General features: G+C 41.8%; 1 protein-coding gene across 4 annotated transcripts in view; it reads left to right on the plus strand.

Annotated features, from left to right (window-relative positions):
• Window positions 1-24,284, plus strand: part of grm8a (glutamate receptor, metabotropic 8a) — a 217,185-nt gene that overhangs the window by 153,723 nt on the left and 39,178 nt on the right. For all 4 annotated transcript variants that reach the window (XM_035148145.2, XM_035148147.2, XM_035148149.2 and 1 more), the window contains one exon: window positions 17,606-17,809. In XM_035148145.2, the coding sequence (XP_035004036.1) occupies window positions 17,606-17,809 (204 nt within the window). The remainder of the gene's footprint in view (window positions 1-17,605; window positions 17,810-24,284) is intronic.

A 24,284-nucleotide genomic window follows, 5' to 3' on the forward strand; every position in this document is an offset into this window, starting at 1 on the left:
GGCAAACAACACCATGGAGTCGGTAATTAGGTGTTTTCTGTTTGGGTTGCTCACAGGTACGGAGACAAAGAGAGACAGAAGTGCTCCTTGTTAGAGTTGGGTCAGACGAGGTGTTTTAACTCCACGTATATTCAGCAGGGGCTTGTAAATTTTACCTTCCAAAAAATTTGGCAGGTGGTCAGTTATAATTGGTGTTTTCTCAGCCCCGCAGCACATCAAATAGATGCTTTCTTCTAGCTCAGTGTCATTCTCTGCTTTTGATTCAAAACAAGGACTTGATAAAAATGCATCAATGAGTTTCCAGCTCATGAAATCCCAGAGCCGTCTTGTTTTTTTTCCCCCACATCGCCCATATTTTCACACCAGTTTAGTTTACCCCATAGACTGAATATAAAGATGGACAACACGTCTCCATCTGCCTCTGTTGTATGAAAAAATCGAAGCCAAAAAGTTCTGGAAACGGTTGACGCCATCTTGCGCTTTGGACATCTTTACGTCCGGAATCTGCGCAGTGGCGATCGAGATGTGGAGCTACGGTATCAAGGTCCCGCCCAAACACAAGCTCGACCAATCACCAGTCGGTCTCAGCTGTCGATCTTGCAGCTTCACCCCGTTTTTATAGCATCAAATAATTCATCATTGTAAGAAGAAATACGTAAAGAACTACTGCTTTTGGTTTGGTCGTCTGCCATCTGCTAACATGGAGGCGGCGGGCCCTGTACTCCAGCCATCCAACAGGGGGCGATCAAGACAATTTGGCTTCACTTTCGTCGTCCATCTTTGTAAGCAGTCGACGCTTCACCGTAAAACTCACCTGTGTTTCTGGTCTTTCGCTGTTGCTCCGGCCAACAAATGTCTGTGCAGATCTACCACATCCCTGTGGATTGTCTGCGGCTTCATTGGCACATCCTGGCTGAGAAAATGTGTCAGCAGGGAGAAGCCCGGCGCTTTAATTAGTGTGTATATTATAGAGAGCACTGTTGCCTCTAATAGGTACCCTCAGAGCCCAGATCACAGAGGCTGTTAGGCTCCGAGGAGCAATACAACTCAACAAGAACAATTGTTTGTGTACTCAAAGCTAAGAGAAATTAGATAATGGCTGGGGTCTGTGCTCGTGGATATGTGTAGTGAATATGTGTGTGTCTGTGCTGTAATAATCACCTCTTTCTGTCATTTTGTGTGTGTGTGCGTGTGTGTGGAGGATTCCTGCTTCGACCCTCATTTCGCTTCTATATCAAAAAGCTACAGCTTGTTATTTTACACAAGGCCGAGCACCGCTGCTGATGTGTAACCTCTCTCTCTCTCTCCTCTCTCTCTTCTCTCTCTCTCTCTCTCTCTCTCTCTGTCTCTCTGTGTGTGTGTGTGTGTGTGTGTGTGTGTCCATCATCTCCATCGACAGTGCTGTGTGCACTTTCACAGTACCTACACCTTCCACTGGCAACACAACAAGTGTCACACGTACAGCAGAGGTAGCTACGTCATCTGCTGTCACCTGCACGTCTGTCAGTGGTCACAGACATAAGACAGTTTAGGCTCTGCGGGACCTCTGCTGCTGCGTCACGGTGCTTATATAGTAATAACTTTATTTCTGTGGCACTTACAAAGTGAAAAAATTACTATAATAAAAGGGAAGCAATTCAGTTCAATTTCCGGACCAATCAGGTCAAGACCTTAAAATGTATCGAGAAACCCAACTATTCCCACAATGAGAAACACTTTGACGACTGCGGAGAGAAAAAACTCCCCCAATAAGTGGAAGGAATGGTGAAATTAGTAAAGAGGGGAGAGAGGGGGGGGGAGACCAGGAACAGTGTAGCCATCACAGTTAAGCTCTGTCAGACTGGTTGTTGTAATGAAAATCATATACTTCAGTTGTACCTTGGCATCATCAGGCACTTCTGCCTTTTAATCGCAATGACCAAAAAGCCAAGCCTGAGGGCACGCTGAGGCTAAAGGTAAATCTGATTGGCTGCTGGCTATGAGCGCATGTCACAGCGGGTATTCCCCTCGGCTGACGTCTGCCATTAGTTCACATAATTAGGTTTGTAAGGGCTGTGACTCCCATTGACTGTCGATTACCGACCACGGCATCTGTGCATGTGGCCGTGTACGTGTCGACGGCCCCGTGGTCGTGCGACAGAGTCCATTAATTCCAAGTGGGGAGGTTCGCGACCTCCAAGTCATCTACACGGGAACCAATCAACAGACTGCTGCTCAAGGTCGCCGTGGTGACACAGCTGACGGGAGCATGTGGACGCGGGTGTGATTATTGCATATGATTGGGCTGAAGGGGGGGATAGAAAGCTAGATGCCAACAAGTGTAAGAAATGATGTACAAATTAGAGACAAAATGAAAATAAAATAGTATGTAAATGTAAAGTTTGTTGAATACAACACACTTGGTCATCTTCACCCTTGACAATCAACAACAAATACAAACAGCAGCAGAATGTGATCAATACCAGAGGTGGGACATTTTTCTCTCCAGTAAAATTAGTCCAAACTTTATTTCACTCCTCTGACCAGTCTCCAGATCATTTATTTCACTAAAACCAGCAATACTGCGATTTGAAGATACACCATGTCCTGTCAGTGTTGTAATATTGTATATTATACACGATAAGAGATGATATCATGTGATTGCTGCCACATTATGCTCCATGTGGTTCATGACACAATGGATGTAATTTTTCTAACATACAGTAGCATTCTACTGAGGTGGAGCTACTTTAACTATTTCATGTTCTCATTTTTATATAAGACAGAAGTTTTGTGTTCTTTCAATTAATAATATTGTATCAACATATAGATATTGAACACATTGTACTTTAAGCACTCAGTCAATGAGTCTCTTAGTGGCGGTGCAAAAATGTGTTAGTTTAACTGTAATACTCGACCTTTAAGAGATAAAGAAAGTGAATTCCTGAATACACGTCAAACCGCTGAATCCTGTCTCTCGGTGCAGAGCAGTTGTTTACTCTTCTCTGATGCTGAATGAGCGTGTCAGCGTTTCATCAGTCCGTCTGCAGCCTCTGCTTCCTTTCACCAACACTCATACATCATCTTCAAGACGTTTTACTGTCTCATGCATTCGTCTTTCAATCCCACCTGCAATATATTCTTTTCACCAGGAGTTAGATGCAGCTGAAGCGTATTTTGCAGACATGTATACCCGGTGCTCACAGACCGTATTGTAGTTTTACATGATTTCCTCAAAGAGTGCATGTGCAGTTTTTTCAGGTAGTGCAGCTAAAACCAGTGAGACTGGATATCTGTTCTCTAAAATTAATATTAATGATTCATTCACACCATGTTACTGCAACTTTCATCCTTCATCATTTCACAAAAGAAGAAAGCGAATCGAAGGCGCTCAGACTTTTTCAGGCAGGTCTCGTGTGCTCGTAGAAGCCCGTCACCCGGGACGGCTCCCGACACCGGAATAAACCTCTCCTCGGATGAAAGTGTGCAGTCAGGTAAAACTGATGCCCGAGGAAAAGCTGACGGAAGCAGACATCCAGATCACAGATAAGCCTACATGCACACTTTACATGCTCGCAAACACCGATGCGCCCTGCAGTGGCGGCGGATGAGATCGTGAATGGGTGCACACGCTGCGATTCAATTAATGTGAGACTTTGACACCTGATCCTCGGATCTCGCCGGTTTTGTTCTTATAAAGATAAAGGTTGATATTTGATACACTCTTCACACGATCTTATTCTCCTCCTCACGCACATCCAAACACATGTTTTAACAGGTCCACTAACCGAATTGGCAGTGAAGTAAAATATTAACTTTTTATTACTGAAGAACATAAACTAGAGTCTTGGGGTTTTACTGCACTGCAATGATTGGCTGAAATATAAATCAGAGAGCATAAAATGCACGACAGATCTCCAGGGTCCACTTGTCCCGGAGTAATCTGATTGGATTTTCGGTGGTCAGACCGGATCAAATCTTGAAAATGGATTGCATCACTGGATTCAATTTACAGTATGTGATTTGGTAGGATTTAGTAGGATCCTAATAAAATGATCATCCTGATCTCAGCTGAAAGGTGGATTCAGGGAGGATTTCAGGAAGAAACTGTGACAAAACCTGAAAATTGGGGAAAACATTGGGTCGGGTCTGGGAAGAAGTAAAAAAAAAAGAAGGGGCCAAACATGAAGGCCCATCCACACACACACACACACACTGCGTAACATCGGCTCATCGACACATCCAGTCCACCAGGGAAAAGCATTGGTTGTGACAGGAGCTCCAAGCCTCAGGTACAAAGAGGAATTAAAGTGCAACATGTTGTTGTTGTTACACTGTCAGCTGCTCTTTTTTCTATGTCTTTCGAAGGAATGATACCAACATGTTGTCTTTCCTTTTCTTAGCTTCACTCATCTTTCTTTTCTTTTTCTCAACTTCTCTCTTAACTCTTTACATTTATTCTTTTTTAGTCAGACTTAAATATAAAGAGGTTTATTGTTTATCTATCTATCTATCTATCTATCTATCTATCTATCTATCTATCTATCTTCACTGTTTTTAAATGGTGGCCAATATCTACAGTAAAAACATCTTGAACAAAGCAGACTGTATAATCAACAATCTGTTTTATTATTTAATTTCTTTTGTACATTTACTTTCAGGTCGAGTGTTACTTTAGCGATTCATTTTTTTTATTAGGTGACAGAAACTGTTGCTAATATTACTGTCCTCATAAATCCTCTGTGCGCATTGGGGGTCAAATATAATGAACTTGTTAAACTACATCTTCAGCCACTTCAGCGTCCCCCTCTTAGCCTCCTCTTCCTCGCTCCTCCCTCACATTGTCTCATTTATATTCCTACGATTACTTGTCATCACTCCCATTGATATGTTCTCGGCCGAAATTAGATTGTTCACACGGTCACGAAAAAAATTAAATCCGCTGTAATGTTTTAATTTATTTTGCCATAAATGTGGCAAATAAAAGGAAGCTGGATGTATAAACGATCCAGACTTTTAAATCAGTGCTTACATTTACATTTGCAGTCCGTGAATAGAAGACCAACTAATATGAAGTCATTATGGCAACAAACACTGTGCTTTTACTTTGAAGACAAATAGCCCAATGGGAAGTGATTCTGCGAATGTTGTTGCCATGTCATTAGCTGACGCTTTTATCAAAAAGGACTTTCGATAAGTGCATTCAACCATGAGGGTACAAACCCAGAACAGCAAGAATCATGTTGGTACATTAGCTTCAAAAAAGATGAACTGCAAAGTGCTACATGTGAGTGCAACAACATCAGAGTTGACAATGGTTATTAGACCATCACCTCCTTAACCAAACTGTTGTTCTTTACTGAACGGTGCACTCTAACTTCCTTCCTACTTAACAGGCGAACACAGAAGATTATCAAGCGTTTACCCTTGTGCACAAACACATGTCGGTTGGTTGCAAATAGAGCAAATCCTAATGAGGTTGATGGGGCAGGAGAGTTATTAGGCCAGCGGGCTGGATAAACTGTTGCGTCCCCAGTGAAAAGGCCTTAGGGTCGAACAGACGTAAAGACACAGACAAACACAGATGGAGAGCTTGATGGACAATTAGAGGCAGACAGGCACGGGCGGACGGATTTCAGCCTGTGAGACTGCTCGTTACAGACAGACGGTTGTTTATGACTCTGTGAGGCAGCATTAATATTCAGTAGGCAAGTGAAATGATCATTTTTTTTATCTATTTCCTAGTCGCACAGATGAGTCTGTGTTTGTATGACTGATAGCTGAGATGCATTCAAACAAATCAAAGGATGAATGAGAAGTGTCTTGTCTTACACAGAAAAACTCGGATTACATGGAGCGTCTTGCTTTACATTTTGGCGCCCATGTTATCAGATGAGAGCGGCCACACTGCCCCCGCCTATTTAGGAAATGTTTCACTTCCTGTACCTGTGTCAAAGTAAAAGAACTGTAGTGTTTCTGTAGACTGAATACACGTATTTGTGTTAACCAGGCTTTTATTGTGGAATATTTGCAGGACCTGTCGTTGACATAATATGTCTGAACAGACGTCTATTTAAACTTCATCAGGTCGTATCTTTGTCGACATACTTGTTTACAACTTACAGAGTAAAGTTTTATCACAGCTGATAAGAATGACGACCGAAGCTATGAAACTAGGAGCTATGTTTTAACTGTAATTTGCCCTTTTGTTAGATTCCATGGTATTTGTATCAGTACTTAAGGATGATTGAAGGGAAAATAGCCTCTTGCCCCCAACGTCTTTAGAAAAATACAACCCTACTGACAGTATTATGAGCCGGAGCCGCATTTATCACTTTGTTTACGTCGGTCTTTCCTGTCTCAGATTGTGCGAAATCGGTATTCAAATAAAAAATGTGTTGCAGGCGCTTGTGGATATTTGTGCTTCTCTGTCGTCGGAGCAAACACAAATCTTGGAGGGGTTGTCGCGGGTGAAAGAAAACAAGAGCTGCTCCACTGTTATTTCAAAGTTGGTCCCCTCTTCAAGAAATACCCGCTTTAGCCTCAGGTGCGTGTCTCCACCGTCTCCCCCCTCTCTTCCACTCTTCTGTTGTTTCTCTTGTTTCTCTCAACCTCCCCTTCCACGAACCTCCTTTCTATTTATCACCTCTCGTTCCCGCTTCTGTTTAGATGTCTTTAGTCCACCCTTCTGTCTTATTGGATCCAATTTTCTCCCTCTCTCCTCTGACTATTGTTATCACGCGCTTTCCCTGCCTCCTCTCCCGTCTCTTTTTGTTCCATCTCTCACCCTTCTCTTTTGTCTGTGCGTGAGGGTCTGCAGGTATTTGTGCTTGCTCAAGAGTGGGAAGATGGGAGCGCCGCTGACATAAAACACCCATTCCCTCCGTGACACAAATGAGATTTCTTGTTTATTTGTTCGTATAAAAGCTGTGCAGGAGAGAGATTACGCAAACAGCGGAATGACAAAATTGAAATTGAGAAAAAAAAGTTGACGGCATAGCGAGAGGACGAGCCGGTGAGCGTAGCCAAGTTGTGCCAGGACAGTGATTCAGCATAATATAAATAATGACTAATGAATAATTTATATAAGCTCTGTGTACCCTCGGTGGAGATATATAGCCGTAATAATGCAGAGATGTAATATATATTAGCCACATATGTCAGTGGCATCACATTATTCATGAAAAGTGGAGTACCGCAGCGATAAAGCAGAAAACATTCCGGCTGCCGTCTGATGGGAGGTGTGAGGAGAGGAGGGAAAGTAGATTGAGGAAGAGGATAAGAAGGCAGAGATTTAAACATTACACCCACCATTAAAAAGAAAATATGATTTATTAGAATCTATATTTTTACTTTCAGACACAATTTCTATTAGTAATATTATTATTGTATTCAGCAAGCTGATTACTGAGACCTGGGGACGATACACGATTTGGCAAAAGCAAAAAGAAGTCTGGTGGTAATATTGGTTTTAAAGAGTAATTTAACACCTGAATAAAAAGTGTTGCTCCGCTGAGTTTTGTTTGAAAGGTAAACATTTTTTTCGATAATCTTTGCCCAGAAATCACATGACTGATGGGTGTGGTCAGAAGTGAGGTCACAGTGTACTGACACGCCTCTAGGTTCAATTCTAAGTTTCCGCAACAAGGTGTGAAGTTAAAGCATAGTTAGACCAAAACAAGATTTTCAGGCGGTGTTAAGTTGATCTTTACCTTCAAATACCTGAGGCTAACATGTGATTGATCGCCACCTGGTGGCTGGCTGCTGTATAGCTTATAAATCCTGCCTCCTCCATGTTAGTGAATGGGACATGGGCCAAACTAAATCGCCGAATTTTGACTTAGTAAAAATGTTTGTTACGTCCACTGTTTTCTTTTGTACTTCTTTTGATTAATTGCATATATAAACAATTTTCAATTTACATAGTAATCACTTTTACCTGATCATCACCTAATGCAGAGCTTTAGATATTCTAAAGCAGCAAAGTACCTGATAGGGGCTTTCACACACACCTAGTTTGGAACATCAGCGTTTTCCGGACCTACGAGAACAGTTGAGTCCAAATAGAAGACGTGGTCTCAGTCCAGATCAAACTTAATTTTGAGCTTGTGTCACATTTTGCCCCTGAAGTTAGTGATGCTAGTTGAAATGTATGGTATTACCGTGGAAACAGAATGAATGGATTTAAGTGGTTAATTCATTTCCTCCATTAAATGGAAAGACTACTAACCGCCTAATTGAAAGCACCCGACATCATCTCTAAACCAATCATTGTCAAGTGTAGGTAGACACAGGCCACTGAGGTCATGGCAACAGGGCGTATGCATCTAATACGAAAGTCTTTGAAATTCTTTAAATTACAATGTGAACCAGATCTAATGTAAACAACATAACAAAGACAGGAACCTTGGTCCAGACTTTCATGTGTGAAAACTCCCTGACACCAGTTTCCCACATTGCAGCAATAGTAAGTCACATTTGACTAAGAAATGAAAATACCAGTGAAGTGGTAAAAAACTTGAATTTTCTTTGTAGAAACTTCTCCAATTATTTATTCCGTCTTAAAACCAACCTTTGAACTAACTCCTTCCACAAAGTGCCTCTTTATCTTCTAGCTGGAAAACTGATTTATTGCAGCAACATATTCTGAAGGTTGATGCTCGACTTGTTGACAGATTTTCTTTTTTTTCCCCCACACTTGTATTTTATTGACCCGGCCGTTTGCTCGACGCACATACAATAATACAAACATACAAACAAACACTCTCCGGCTGAATGATATTCAAATGATATTGGACATTGATCTCTGATTCTATGCACACACCAAATTTAGGCACCAATTATGGACACGCTGGCACACACACTCACACATTTGAATGCAATGGCTGGTATTTGTGCAGCGGTGTATTGACATAACCCTCGGCTTCACCGCTCTCTTGTCAAATCATGTAGAGCAGAATCTCTGTCTGATGCTCATTTCCTATTCTCCCTTATTGATTATTAATTTCTTTCCTGGTAGATTAGCCCTGAAGCCAACAGAAAGCCAGACGAGTGTGGTTTTAACAAGAGACCTGTGTGTGTGTGTGTGTGTCTCTGTGTGTGTCAGGAGGGCTCTTCCCACATTTCATGTTGTGATATATGAAGCGAAAACATAGTTAATCAAAACAGATGCGTGTGTATATATTGTTATCACAGTGATTTATTACATACATGACATGTGACGCGGGGGCAGCATCTCCCTATCCTGTCATCTCATGTTTGATTAATAAGGTAAAAGCAAATTAAGCAACATTTGTGGAAATGTATTCATCCCCATTTGAATTGAGTTTGCAATTGTTCAGTAATTCATCTAATCTGCATTTTAAACAGGTAAAAAAAATGTGTGCCTGTGTATGTATACGTGAGCACGGCTGAGAAAACAAAAATGGACAAGAAGTGAAAGAGGACAATCTTCTCTTCGGCGGCGGCGGGGGAGAACGAGGGAACTGAATGTTCTCATAATTGAAGTTTAATTAAGGAGCTTGTCCGAATCATTAGTCTGTCTGTCATCCGTGGTGCCATCAATCACTCGGCGTGTAAAACCTGGCTGGCACGCTGGTCCATGAAGGCATCCATCAAGGCACTTAGCCAGTCAGCATTCTTGTATTAGCCTCACCTCGCTGCCTCGATGCACTGCTTTGTGTTCGTCTTGGACACGCTGTCGCTTCACGAGCGAGGCATTATGTTTTAGAGGCTTCTCTCGCTAATCTCATCGCAGAGCCTCCTGATAAACGACCCGCGGGCGCGACTCCAGTGTTGGCGGCTAAACAAATGTTTGCTTGACCTGACATCATGACGGCGGGGGGGAGATTGAAGACGCAGCCTCCTGTAATGGAACATATTGCGATTTTATTTCTTGCTCAGTCAGAGTAAAACAGAACTTACTGCATCCAGATAATAAAGTCTGCTACACTGCAGACTGCACTACCACTGAACAAGGTACTTAACATAGTGGCTAAAACCAGCAGACTGAGGCTCCCAGGTTGGAATGTGATGAGATGTTTCAAGGTTAAACGGCCATAACGGAGGGGGATACAACTGCAGGGACATATTTCTAGTTTGTATTGATACACAATGAGAAGTAATTGGTTTATATAAAGTTGCTCTACTCAAGAGTTGAAAAAGCAACTTGCGGAACTTGTTTCTTGTGTAGATTTGGTTCTTTATAGTTTTATCAAAGTTACCTCGTCGCTGTGTGGTTACACAGAATGCAGGCGTGTGCAGGGACGCTGCTCGGGCATTCAAGTTTCAAGTACTTGTGAGGGACTCCAACAACAAAGACTCAGAAGACAGCTTGTGTGTGTGTGTGTGTGTGTGTGTGTGTGTGAGTGAGAGAAACAACTATATATATATATATCTGTAGAAGAAAAAGACATCCTGGATAAAATATGTATATATTCTGTAAATATGTATATATATATATATCTATGGCTCTCTGCTGGCAACTTCCGTGGTGCCCACTTCCTGCCCAATGTCAGCTGTGATTGGCTCCAGCCTCCTCTTTGACCCTCAGAGGATAAGCGGTATAGATGGATCTAACATGTGCATTGTTGTTGAAGTGCAAGGTTGGTGTCAAGCTGTTGTTTAAGCGATTTAGGCAGAGGTCCATTTCAAAATGCATTCTTCACTTTGAATGAAAATCACCACATCTTCATCTACAAAGGTCTCCGCTGCAGGACTCTTACCTTTTGTCAACCAAAGACCTTCAAGTCTTCACCGCACGTGCCTATTGTTTTTTCTGTATATATTGTTGTTTTATGTCCGATTTGTTGTTATGTCCAAAGGCACCAACCACACCAAGGCAATTTCCTGTATATGTAAATATACTTGGCAATAAAAAGAATTCTGATTCTGATGATTCTGATTCTGATTCTGAGTTGACATTTTCTTGTTGGCATTTAAATCCACAGGTGACTGGATCTACAGCAGCTTATCTCACTTTCACATAAAAACTTTCATCAAGAAATCACTTTTGAACAAAGTTTTCTTCCGCGCCCGTGGCTTTTATTAAGCACAACCCGAGATGACTAACGCGTTTGTAAAGATCTAGAAACAGATCACAGCAGCCGGCCGGTCCGCGTGCCTCTGGAGCGAGAGCAAATAATCATCCGCGAAAAACATGGAAATGACTTGGAGGCAGATAAGGAGATGATTGCATCCTCATGAAGTTTTGGGGTTTTTAGATTATTCTTTTTTTCTTCACGAGACATGAAAGTTGCTGTTCATCTCTTTTTCAAATGATTTTTCATGCAAATCGTCCCGAAACAAGCAGCCGACTAAGGAAGCTGCCTCTAGACTTCAGCGTCATTATAGAAGCAGGATTTAATTCAAAAGCTGCTGGCTGGAAAATAAATTAGAGTGTAATGTGTGTAAGATAGACAGGGTTCATATTAATACACAAGCATTTCATCCATCCATCTCTGTCTCTCCATCCTAAACTCTACCCCTTGTTATTGCTTCACACAGCAATACAACACACGGCAGCATTGTGATGAAGAATGAATATTATTTTTAGGCATTCAAATACTCCGTTAAATATGAGTCTGTATGTTGCACCTGCACAAATTAACGTGCAAAGATGAAGAGGATGAATTTGTGGCCGCTCCACCGACGTGACGAGCTGTTCCCGGCTGCCGACAATGGGCAGACACATCCAATAAAAGCCTTATTGTATTGTACTCACACACTCAGACAGAAACACTCGCGCCCCGGTTACATTTCCTGACGCAATCCCAGGAAACAGAGACAGAGTGTTTTCCCAGTTAGCAGCGCTCATAACAGCGCCAGCCGTTTAACCGTCTCAGGGCACGATTGCATTTGCTTGCGATATGTGCCGATCAATGATGCATCGTGTCATTTCACTTCCTGTAAGATGAGCAGAGGAGAAATTGTCATCAACTCTGACAGTTTGAACTATGACACAAAGTGCTGAGCTGTGTCGTCCCCTTTCTGTGAATGGAAACATACACACGTGCTGAATGCAATCAAGTGCAAACCTCTACTGATGCGTCGGGGAAAAAGAGATGGGAATCACACATTGGCTTTGTAAACACAAATCTGATTTCAAATAATGACTGCGATCAGCGATGCGGTATTCACGATTTAGTTTTTAAAGGTCAAGGCAAATTATTGTATTGATATTTTTATGTTGATGTTCTTGTCGTCTGGAACACATCATGTTCTCTCTCTCTCTCTCTCTCTCTTCAGTTTACTTCTCACTGAAAGAGTATTTCAGGGTTTCAGTTAAAGTTTGCATTTCTCTTAATTGAACATTCTAGTTGAATTAAAGTCGATTTTGTAAGTTATATATATATTTAGTTGTCCCTGACCTTCCTGTGTGTGCTTTGTGTGTCAAAGCACTTTGAATACAAATGTTTAATCACATATGTATATATATATAAATAAGTATAGTATTATTATTATACATTTTTTAATTGACCAATATTTTACATAAGTTTCCTGCAGAAATAAAGTGACATTTCTATGAGTGTCTTTTTTGTACTTCCCACTCTGCAATTCCAGCTCTGGACATTTCACAAAGGTTTGAACTGCTGTACAACTACAATAACAATAATTAGCCACTGTTAAAGCCACATTCATGTACATTTTTCATGCTGAGAAAGATTTACTGTATATGAGGTGGAACGTCACACTAAAGCCATCCCTGTGTTGTGTAAATGTACCTCGCTGTGGAAGCATTCACTCATTAATGTCCTGTTTCGCTTTATTTATGGACTATTAGCATAATTATGAGTGTGATTATGGTGGGACATTAGGCATTCCGCTCAAGGGCCCTTTGTGACTGTATCTCTACACAGAATGCTCTGTTCTCACACACTAATACGTCTCGCTCTCTGCTCTATGTGGCACAAATGACCAATTCCCTGGTACTTAAATGCATATTTTTTACCCGTGCTACTGGGATGCAGTGCAATAGAAATATGCCATGTTATTGTTTGAGGTTTTAGTGAATACGTGCCGTAGCTACAGGCCGCACTCTGCTCTGATGCTTTAATAGCAATGCAGATGTGAGTGTGCATATGTAATGTGGATGTACAGTGTGTGTTTATGTACTTGTGTGTGCCTGTGTCACTAGGCTTTCCTATGTGAATTTAAACTTTGATTATAGAATAGAAGTGTCCCAGTAGAGAACTCAGACCTCATGTGATCTGACTCCTGATAAAACAGTGGCATTATCCGTGTATTATACCACCTTGTATTATACGGAAATAGACGGACACCATATTTCTAATTGGCTGAGCAAACAAGGCCAAACACAAGATCAAGAGTCTCATTGCCAAAGAGAAACAACTTGTACTGTACATTTTGTTATGCTTCTGTTTTAGCACCTAACCCAGTGGAGGTTATTTATCACACAGCTTGTTACCAAAGATAGTATTTCTTTGTTGTATTAAAAGATTAAGTTCTCAACTGCAACAACAATGTAAAATGCAATAGGAATTGAACATCTCAATAGAAGAATCCACAACCTAACCCCATATATACCCCAGACTGGGAAACGTACAGTTTGAATCTGTTTCATACCGTCAGTCAGATCTGTGTCTTTCCCAGTTCTATTCTCATCGATATAATTTGTAACTTGCCACATTGTTGTATTATAAGGAAATGCGGCCTGGGAACACCAAAATGAAAAAAACTACAAGAGCCACAACGAGGTGCGTGACAACAGAGAGGCACATGGTGAAGCTGGATGCAGTCTTAACTGAGATGGGTCTGGTCCAGTTTTCGTCAGTTCTGCATGGATCTGAGTCCCAGAGTGTTTAAATAAAAGGCTTGCGTGTCTCAGTTCTGTTACTGCTGCATCCCCCGATATACACACACTGTGATGGGGATAGAAGTTTAAGTTTAAATTCTTTAATCCACATTAAGCACACCTCAGTTATTTCAGTCTATATCCTAAATGCTAGATTTGTACTGTTTTAATTGCTGCTCCACTTAGATTAAAGTGCTGGAACAAATCCCAGCGTCAACCTCCATAAACTCTTTATAGTAAATATATAAAATAATAATACGATTTGGCTTTGAAGTTAGCAAACCGGGTGTGTAGCGAGTATTTTAAAAGCTTGTGAGAAATTTGCTCTCCTTTTTTCAGCGACTATTGAGATGTGAGCGTGTGAAACTCAAAATGTTGAGCAGGTTGTCGCCCAAGGGTTGAACAAACGTACGGGTAAATAAATGACAGTTATGTGCACCTGTTTTTTTTATTTCATCTACAATTTAAAGGTGATGCATTAACCAACATGGAGAACTCTGATGAGCAACAAGTTATGTTCATGCCTGTTGCTAGGAAACAACTCTGTAGATTGTTTTATTTTTTCCACCCTCAGTCTCGGTCTGTTGCTTTAGAATACAGGTCGTATTTCACACGTACATTTTTTTTCTCACTCCGTAGCCTCCTGGTTCTACCACCCAGCCTGCGGTCATGAAATCATTACTGTATCGCATCAGTGCAGCCGGCTATCGAAGCTACAGTCAGTAATCTGCAGGTACAGGAAGAAAAGACGCAGATTAATATCTTCAGATTGGACGGGGAGGAGCTGCCCTTTGGTGCAGTGGCTTTTACTGGTTATCATAGGAAGAGAGAGTGATCATACAGGAGTGAGGGACATGGTGCTGCAGCAGATGAAGTGCTGTTAAAACCGGGAGAAAAAGTAAAGCAGATATCCCATCATACCTGACAGTGAGTGTGTGTGTGTGTGTGGCTGAACCATACTGATGTACACAATGTGCTGGAAGGAGCAATTTTCAAAATATATTCAATGATGTGTGGCTTTGAATCAAAGCTATAGAGCTAACAGTAAGCGAGGAATGACTTAAATGTGCTTCTTAGTGAATCAGGAATTGGATGCCAGACATATAATTGGCCCTTCTGTGTAAATTGTGGCCCCTTTATGGCCCCAGATTTACAAAACTCCTAGATCTACTGTAACAGATGTAGTTCACTGTTGAGAGAGAGAGTTGTACTTTCCTCTTGTTCTCTACTCCTTTTTCTCTCTCTGCCAAACACACACACTGAACGTGCATCTGCCTAAAGACACACACACACACACACGGAGAGCAGCCACAGCTCTGTTATCCAGGGATTCAGTGGAGATGAGTTCTGTGATGAGTCCGACATCGTGATCAACTGCTTGGTTGGACCACATGGCTCGGAGACACTGCTGACTCACCTCCTACTGGGGCTCCTCCCTCTCTCTCTCTCTCTCTCTCTCACACACACACACACACACAACACACACACACACACACACACACACACACACACACACACACACACACACACACACACACACACCCCATCACCACAACAAACACAGACACGCATACAAAGCACCTGAGAGCCGTCTATAACTGTGGAGCGGGTTTCATTCTCAGGACCCCATTAATTCCTTATAGATGCTGATATTGATTGAGGGGGCTGCGCTCTGCTCTTGTTAATTCAACTCGGCGCAGATGGATTTTGATTCCATTTGTGTTGCCTGAAGGTGACTGCTGCTCGTAAGAAAAGGGTGAATAACGCCAAGGGAGCGGCAGCACGGGGATGGGGAACGAGACGGGAAGAGAGGAGGGAGAGAGGGAATATGAAAGAGTGAGGATGAGAAGAAATGGGAGGAAAACATAAAAGATAAGAAACAGCACAATTAGACGGAATACATTACAAAGGGATGGAGACAAGTGAAATAATTATAGGGAGACGAAGGAAAGACAATGAATGTGTGATGTTTCTAATGGGGTTCCACTCCTTGAGCTTTTTGATGAAAAACAGAGGAAATGAATGTCATCATCAATTGCTGATTCCCCACTTAATGCATCAAGGAGGTTTTATTTTCACTCTGTTCTCTTATGATTAGCTCATTATGCTAATGAGCCATTGCACAAAACCCTCAGTAAATTATATTTTGGAGGTTATTTGTGCGCTTACGTACGTGTGTGTGTCATGCATGTGTAAGTGGCTCTTTCAGTGTGTATGCATGCATGTATACTATACTATATGTTTCGTCAAAAGCAGAAACACCACTCATTTTTATTCTATTGCCACTTTATAAACTTTAACAGTTTTTCAGTCAAGAATTATGCAGTTCAAAGATAAACCACAACATTTTAAGTATAACTTGACCCTTAAGTTTTGGCTAAAGTTTCTCCCTCAAAAGAAGCCTTCACATCACAGTGCTCAAACCCCCGCACACAAGCTGTGTCCAAATTCATGGACTGCCCCTTCAGAGGACGCAGTCTACCGAGCTCATGAAGACCGTGTCCTTCGTAGACCACAAAGGCCGAACTGAAAGGAAACACTTTGGTCTACAGAGGCTTTCTGTGATCGGCGTCACCAGCTCGCCCTGCCCTTATTGCTGTTGCCTAGCAACAGAGCTGAAACTGGACATGACAACAAAGTTTTCATGCCCCTTTGTGTTTTTAACGTGTACAATGATCAGTTTGGTTGATTTTTAAGCAGGATTGTCTTGGACGACTCGTAACTTGCCGTAAATGCAATGAATCCTGGGAAAGGTTGGGCTGGAAAGGATCCTCCCGTTGGAGCCTTTGTTTCATGGGGATGAAAGTACGAATTTCTCGGCCTCATTTGAAGGAGCCTTTGAAATGGGGTTGAAGCAACTTTGTATATTTAAATATTATGACGTAGAGATTTCCCAAATGGTCGACTCTACGTAAGCATTGGCCCTGCAAGGTCCCAGACAGTTTGAAACTCCCAGTGGTGTTAGTAGCCAGGTTCAACACATAAATATAGATATTTTATAAATGTAGTCATAAATGTAATAATATAACATTAATGTGTTATATAATTTAGTTTACAGCAAAAAAAACCCATTGTAATGAAAAGGAAAAATACAGTAGTCACAGCACCGAGCTTCTTTGTTCACTCTGACAAGTAACAAAATTAACATTTTGCATTCGGTCAAATCCTAGAATATAACTGCACAAGACAAATTGTCCTCTACTCAGACTTGTGACACGAGTTACAATGAGGACAAAGTCTCTTTTGTCGCCTCTGAACGATTTCTTACCTTCCCCTCATACAAGGAAACGCCATTATCCGTGCCTCAGAAGATGTAAAGGAGGAACATGTTGTTCTTTCCTCGCTAACTTTGCTACCAGGGTGACAATGGATTGAGCGGAGTTATTTGTCATTGTCAGGCTGAGTGCCCCGCTGCCTGTCACCATGGTCATCCTCTCTCGCTCCAAGTTCTTCCTCAGTGTTTTCTCGTCTCTCTCTTCATACCACCTTGAAGGTTTTATTTGCTAGACCCCAATTCTTCTTTTTTATTTGTTTCTCGCTCGCTGACTCTCATCCCAAACTCTTAAATACTTTCCTTCACTTTCACTGGTTGTGACTTGTATTGTGTCTCACGTCCTCTCTTTTGTACGTTCGTAGCTTTTCCTGACATTGCTTTCTTTATGATGCCTTTGTCACACAGTACTACAACATAGCTGGATCGAGTTTCTTAACATGATGCTGACTTATTCAAAATGTCTCTAACTGCATTAATGCCCTCTGTATATATTTTCTTATTATCTTCCTGTCTAACCATTCATTTTTCCCCTCTTTCAGCTTTAGAAAAAGTCGGTCGGGATTCCAGCTACGAGCAAGAGGGGAAGGTTCAGTTTGTGATGGACGCCGTGTACGCCATGGCCCACGCTCTGCACCGCATGCACCGGGAGCTGTGCTACGGCTACCCGGGCCTCTGCCCGCGCATGGCCAGCAACATCGACGGCAAAGAGCTGCTCAGCCACATCCGTGCTGTCAACTTCAATGGTAAGACTTGCACTGGACTCACTCGACGTCAATGTATTGATTTCACTCTGTGGCTGTTTTTCTTTCACCAGTGGTTCAAGTTAACAATATAGAAATGCAGAATATCTCTTTTTTCATTGAATCTTTTTGGATTTATATGTTTTAATACTGACATTATATTATATATAAAACACCAGAGCAAGATTTGTCTGAATCAATGTTATTGTCATTGTTGTTTTTGTCAATGAAACACTTAGATCATCACTCAGTCTTTTTTGCAGGCGTAGAGCGCTAACAAACCAACTGCATTTCCCACGATGCATTTCACCTCTGGAGTAATTCATACGATGTCACTGCCGATGAGACGCACATGTCATGTGACATCCGGTCTTAATGGGTTGAATCAAAAAATCTAGCGAATGCTTTTTACTTTATAATGGTATATAATAAAACAATATATATTACAAAACTGTAACACTCATGCCAGTCAGCATTCTCATTAATTTAGAAGAGGACAAATTCGAGGTCCACAAGTTTCTCCGTCACTGTCCAGTAATCCCGTATTTGTTTATCCACCCTGACTCGACACTTCCAGCTCCTATTCAAACAACACTAATCCTGACTCCTCTTGTAATTTGTCTAATCCTCATCAAACACAGTATACGTCGTGTCGCATTTCACCTTCGAAATTAACTTCAGATCTCTTCTGTTTATATTTGCTGACAAGTGGATAAAACCATTTACTTGTTTCCTCCTAACTAATAAGCCACCTCATGCTAATATCCTCTTATTAATCCCCTTTTCCCCTTGATGTGCTTATACCTGCTTGTCGATTGGCCTTTTCATTTCCTGTGTTTTCCCCCCCGTCACGTATTGTGTGGAATCTGTAATACCTGCTGGTTTAGAGCGTATGAAAGTGAGAAATACAGAAAGGGAGTCATTTTGTGAGGAGTTACAGAAGTGCTTGTCTGATTTTCGCTTTCCGAGGCGAGACTAGAATGAATGAGTCTGTGAGGGAATGTGTGCAAAATAATGTTGTTTCTTGTGCCGTCCCTTTCTCTGTTGTTTGCAAGAAGTGTCAAACACCGATTCACGGACAGGGACTGATTGCTCTCTGATACTGCAACAGGAGGTTTGTGCTCAGGTGCGTTTCTCTGTTATTGCTCTGCTAGAGGGGAGAGAAATGAACCCATAAGCACAAGGTCAGAAACCACTTACCCCAATGAATCACTGAATCCCTTCGTGCTTACTAAGATTTGCCCCGACACAACATGTGCTGCAACAGTTCCTGGCACCATTTTGAGAGAACATGAAATACCAGATTAGATTATTGAGTTATTGAGGTGGCACATTCCTCAGGATAAAAAGTTACCTACAGTAAAAATCTGAATTGTAATGTAATGTTTCCTTTCATAGTGTCTGTCTGCATTACATCGACAAATTCTATATTTCTATGTACTTGTGCAGTGGCCGTTCTAAACCTGCCTGTTTGGAATCGGCTGTTTATTTGTCCTGTGCTTATTCTCTGCAGCTACTTCAGAATTATTCCTTGTTATAAGTGAGCCCTCCTCAAACAGTTCTACAATATACCGTCACTTTTTATTGCTTGTGTGCAGAGTTTTATATAAAGTTTATGCAGCAGAGTGAAGTTACAAAACTTGTGTTCATCCTACCTGGTTTATACACAGGATATCAAAAATAGCTGATTCTATGAAGAAGATAAGTTGCTGACATAACAGAGATCAGCAGACACGTCTCCCGTGAATGTCTGTGTCAGTCTGGGATGAAATGAATAAAACAAAATAATGAAAATGATCCGGCGCCAATTCTAACCCACGGTGTGACTGCTGTCGTGTATCTGAAGACGGAGAAGACGACATGTTCGACTCGGTCCACAGACTGAAGGCACACTGCCACGCCCCCAATCATTGCTCGAAAATGTTATAAATATGGAAAGTATCACGTGTCAAAATCGCACCAAATTTGACACGACTCTTCCCTGGGCCATTAACAAAACAAATATAAAGTGAAGCTGATTAGATGAAGGGGTTCACAAGATATGCGAGCCACATACATACAGAGAGACAGCCAGACAGTTAGATGTGTAATTTACTGTTCAGTGACACCGAAGTCTTGAAATAACAAAGCTGTGAACAACAAGCATCACTCCACATGCAATAAAGCAAAAAGACAGGAAGCATGTGGTAGAAGTGTAATATCTTGTACCCGTTACTTCACCCCTACCAGGGATTTTTGAAGTCACGAAGATGTTCCCTCCTGGGACGTTTCCCATAGAGAACAATCCGCTTCCCTTTGATTTCTTTGCTTCTTTTTTCTTCTCGCGCAATATGGCTGCCTGTAAAATAGAATGTTTATTTTCTGAGCTGTTTTGTTTGCACAGTGATAAAACACATACGATAAATCACGCTGAGGGGCAAAATGTTGCAGCGGGGGAAAAAAAAGAGGGGTCTTTAATACCCTCATAATTTTCATTTTTCACTACAGAGCTTTGACACGCTGATTTATGGTGAACTGTAAAAGTGAACCCAGGTGGACTGGGGAATTTAGGCAGTGTCATCAAACAGCTTGTAGATTATTGGCACCTATATGTCATCTTTCAGTTGTCAAAGTGCAGAAAAAATATCTTCTGTTTCCGAGGCCGGACTCTCCGCTGTATTTGAGGAGAGAGAATGATGGTGTTCGCCATTTTAAAGATGTTAAACTAGTTACTTCTACCCATGTGTAAATCCCTTGATATATTTGTTTTCTAATTAAATGCAGTTTTATTATTGATGTGTTGACCTTGATATCCCGGAAGAAGAAGAAAAGGGGGTGAACATGCTGTGCAGCTTTATCTCTCTGTGTTTGTGGCACATAAATGGATCGAGGGCGAGCGAATAAGTTAAAGTTGCAGGAGCATGGATTCTCTTTCTCCCCGCTCGCTCTCTGGATCCATACCAATTCACCTCTCCAGCAGCGGCATGAGACAACAAGGCGGAGTGAGAGGGGAGGGGGATAATTTCAAATTGTCCGTGCAGTGATTGTTCCCCTGTTGGACCTGTATTGAGCCGCCTCGATTTACAAAGCGAAGCCTAACAGGCAGAATTGTCAGAAGAGGAAAGGAGGTCGGAGAAAAGCAAGACGGGGAAACAATGTGAGGGACAAGTAGCCGATTAGGACGTGTCCTCCTGCTAGACCTGGAGGTGAACGTCTCCTCGAATAAGATATTTATCTCAGAGACTTCCTTCGGTCGTTAGCTCATTGGTGGATCAATTAAGGAAAGTATTAGCTCCAACAATTATAAAATATGTGACAGTGAAACAGCCTTGCAGTTGTATCATTTTGCATTAAATAATGTATACAAACAGTGGCTGGGTTATAAATATTTATAGTTCTTTGGCTACATTTTCATTGTCTGCAAAATTGAAATAATACATCTTCATACACAGCAAATATTCAGAATAATGGCTTACCTTGAAAACACCTTCTAGATTTACCCCTGAAACACTGCGCACACACACACACTCACACACACACACACTCACACTCACTCAGACACACAGGTTGGTGCAGTGCAGAGCAAGTAAGGGAAACAATAAGGAAACGAACCCTGGAGCAGCAATGACACACTGTCCAGCTTTCATTTGTTGGTAAGTTGTTTATTGGCTTAAGCAATGGAAGTGTGATAAACAGGAACTATGGAACTCTGTGATTCTATCTGTTGAATCGGCTGCTTGATTAACTCTGTGTGTGTGTTTGCTGTTGATTACTATTAGAATGTTCTGTTTCCTCACCAACTCAGAGCAGATCTGTGCCATGTGATGGATGCAGATCCTCCCCTGGCTTTTCAAACATACACCTTGCGCCAATGTTTCTCGCTCCATCACTCTTTCTCTGTCTCGCTGCCGCCCCGTCCTTTTTCTCCTCCTTTCTTTCCCCATCATTCCTCTGTCTTTCACTTGTCTCCTTGATTTTCTGCCTCACTTTTTCTCTTGTTTGCCCCCACTTCTGTCACACTCGCGAGAAAATCAAGTTATTACAACGCCTTGCTACAGAAGTCAATACGTCTTTTTGGTCATTTAAATCCCACATATTAGAAAAAACTAAACCCACTAGGTAGTGTCTTAAATATTATGAGTCTAGTTTATTTTCTAACATCTTGTGGCTGTGTCATGGAGAGAAACTCGCCGGTAGCGATCGTGGCGGGAGCCAAAGTAGTAAGGTTCGGTTGATTCCTGCGTCCCCTCCACTAACACGGAGGAGGTGGGATGTATGACCTAGATAGCAGGCAGCCACCAGGAGGCAATCAAGATGCTTTGGGGAGCTGCGATGACGTCCAACTTGACATGCACCCTATGGTTTTGGCACATGCTGCAGTTTCTGCACCGCCTTATTTTAACAGTAAGGTTTTAATACAGTTACAAACCAGCACACCCGAAGTTTCTCAAACACCTGAAGGGGGCAGTGCAGGAATAGACGGGCCACACTTCACAGATAGTGACCACTTTAATTAATGTTCTTGTTTGTTCATTCTTTACTTTGACTTTTTCATTTATGAAAGAAGACATGAGTAAAACTTTTGCATACCTTGATGTGTCCACATTCATGATCATCGGGTGTGTTTCAGGCCCGTGATATGATTCTGGGTTTAGGCCTATTGGATTTTAAAATGAGAGAAATAAGAAAAGTGGGGACAGCAGCTACGTTTTGACTGCAAGTGTGTGTTTGTGTTTGTCATGTGAGATAAAACTCTCCTTGTCATCTCATCGCTGGCAGCGTTTACCTCCTGCCAGCGGACAAGATGGACATCACCATGGGAACAGACTTGCACTAATTAGAGGGGCTTGACTTTGAGATGATGAACTCTACACCTGGCTGAACAACCTCAGGGAGAAGAAGAGGGAGGGATCGCGGTGATGACAGAAGGAGAAGGGAGGACAAAGCAGCCGGGGGTGGTGGTGGTGATGGAGCTCACATGACCTCAGAGAGGAAGAGGGTCGACGCCCCTCGGAGATGATGAACTTGACCGGGCGTTTGTGAGCTAAGGGGGAGCCAGAGAGACAGAGGGTTATGGGAGTAGGGAGCCAATCTGACTATAATGGCCTTTGAGGGAGATGGAGGGATGAAGGTATAGAGGAGAGAAACGTGAGGGATACAGGTGGAAAAGAGAGGGAATCAGAGGAAATGGTTGAAGAAAAAAAAAACATGAACGGCAGGCTAGGGAAACACTCTCCAAGGCCATTATGACTTTGGAGAGAGCATGTTCTCAGGAAAGACAGAAAAAGTGGAAAGAACGATGAGAAGTAGCATGGGGGGGCAGAGATAAAAACTTTTCCTCTAGCCAATAACGGCACTGGCTGGAAGGGAACTTTATTAGAAGAAAGTATAATCCATAAAGTCGATCCATTTGGCAAGGCCAGAGAAAGGGAGAGTAACTCGGTTCGTGCTGAAAGTGAAAAAGATGTGCAACGTAATACTTCATGACGAGCGGAGTCAAATGACCTTTCAGAAGAAAGCAGAAACGGAGAAGCAGAAAGGATGCATATCAGACCTAACAAGAGCACCGTGACCCCGAGAAGCAAGAGAAACCATGAGATGGATAGATTTTACATTTTAGTGTTTGGCATTAAAGAAGAAAGACTCAGGAGAGCGTGTTCACGTTGGGAGAGAAATAATACCAGAGCCGGGCTGACGGGTAACTTCCTGGGTCAGGGAGACATTAGAGAGGGCAGGACGTTTGAGGAACAGATTTCTTCTCTTCAGTTTTTTGACTTTCATTTGTAATTTCCAGTCGTGGAATATGTTGGGAAATTGAAGGTGCAATAGTTTCAGTGTCAAACTTTTTAAAATTGATATAAAGACAAGTAGTAGGTAGGAAAATCTACCCTACCCACATTTGTAAGTATGTTGTATATATTTATCTGTACACAAAGAGAAATGTAGAAGGTATGATTTTTGTTTTTGACGTAGTTCTCTAGTTGTGAGGTAAACTCAAAGTTGCTCTTTCCCTCATTTCCCAGTATTTAAGCTAAGGTAAGCTAGTTGAGTTACATTGATCTTTTCATCGTACTCTTGCCAAGAAAGCAAATAAGTGATACATTTCAAACTATCCCTCCAAACAATTACTCCTATGAGTATTTTTTAGAACATAGAACACAATGGGGATTCTCCATAGAAGAGATAAAGACCTATGAGACCCTTCGATCATCAGATAATATCAAGTATCTGTCTCATAATTCACTGATAGTAGATAATTTGATTAAACGCATTTTGTGCAGGTCGTTTGTGATTTTACTCTCTCACACAAACACACTGACACACAATCTCCCTCTTTCTACCTGCTGCTCACTTCCAAGTAGCAGGTAGTAAATGGTGGATTATTGACGACCTTGCCCAGGCAGCATCCCCTTGTCTGCCCCGGTAGTGCTGCCTCTCAGTGAGCAACCCACGTACTGTATAAACAGCCTCTATGTTGTCTAATATTTATGATGGTATT

This window comes from Hippoglossus stenolepis, chromosome 22, assembly GCF_022539355.2.
Source record: "Hippoglossus stenolepis isolate QCI-W04-F060 chromosome 22, HSTE1.2, whole genome shotgun sequence".
Classification (NCBI taxonomy): Eukaryota; Metazoa; Chordata; class Actinopteri; order Pleuronectiformes; family Pleuronectidae; genus Hippoglossus; species Hippoglossus stenolepis.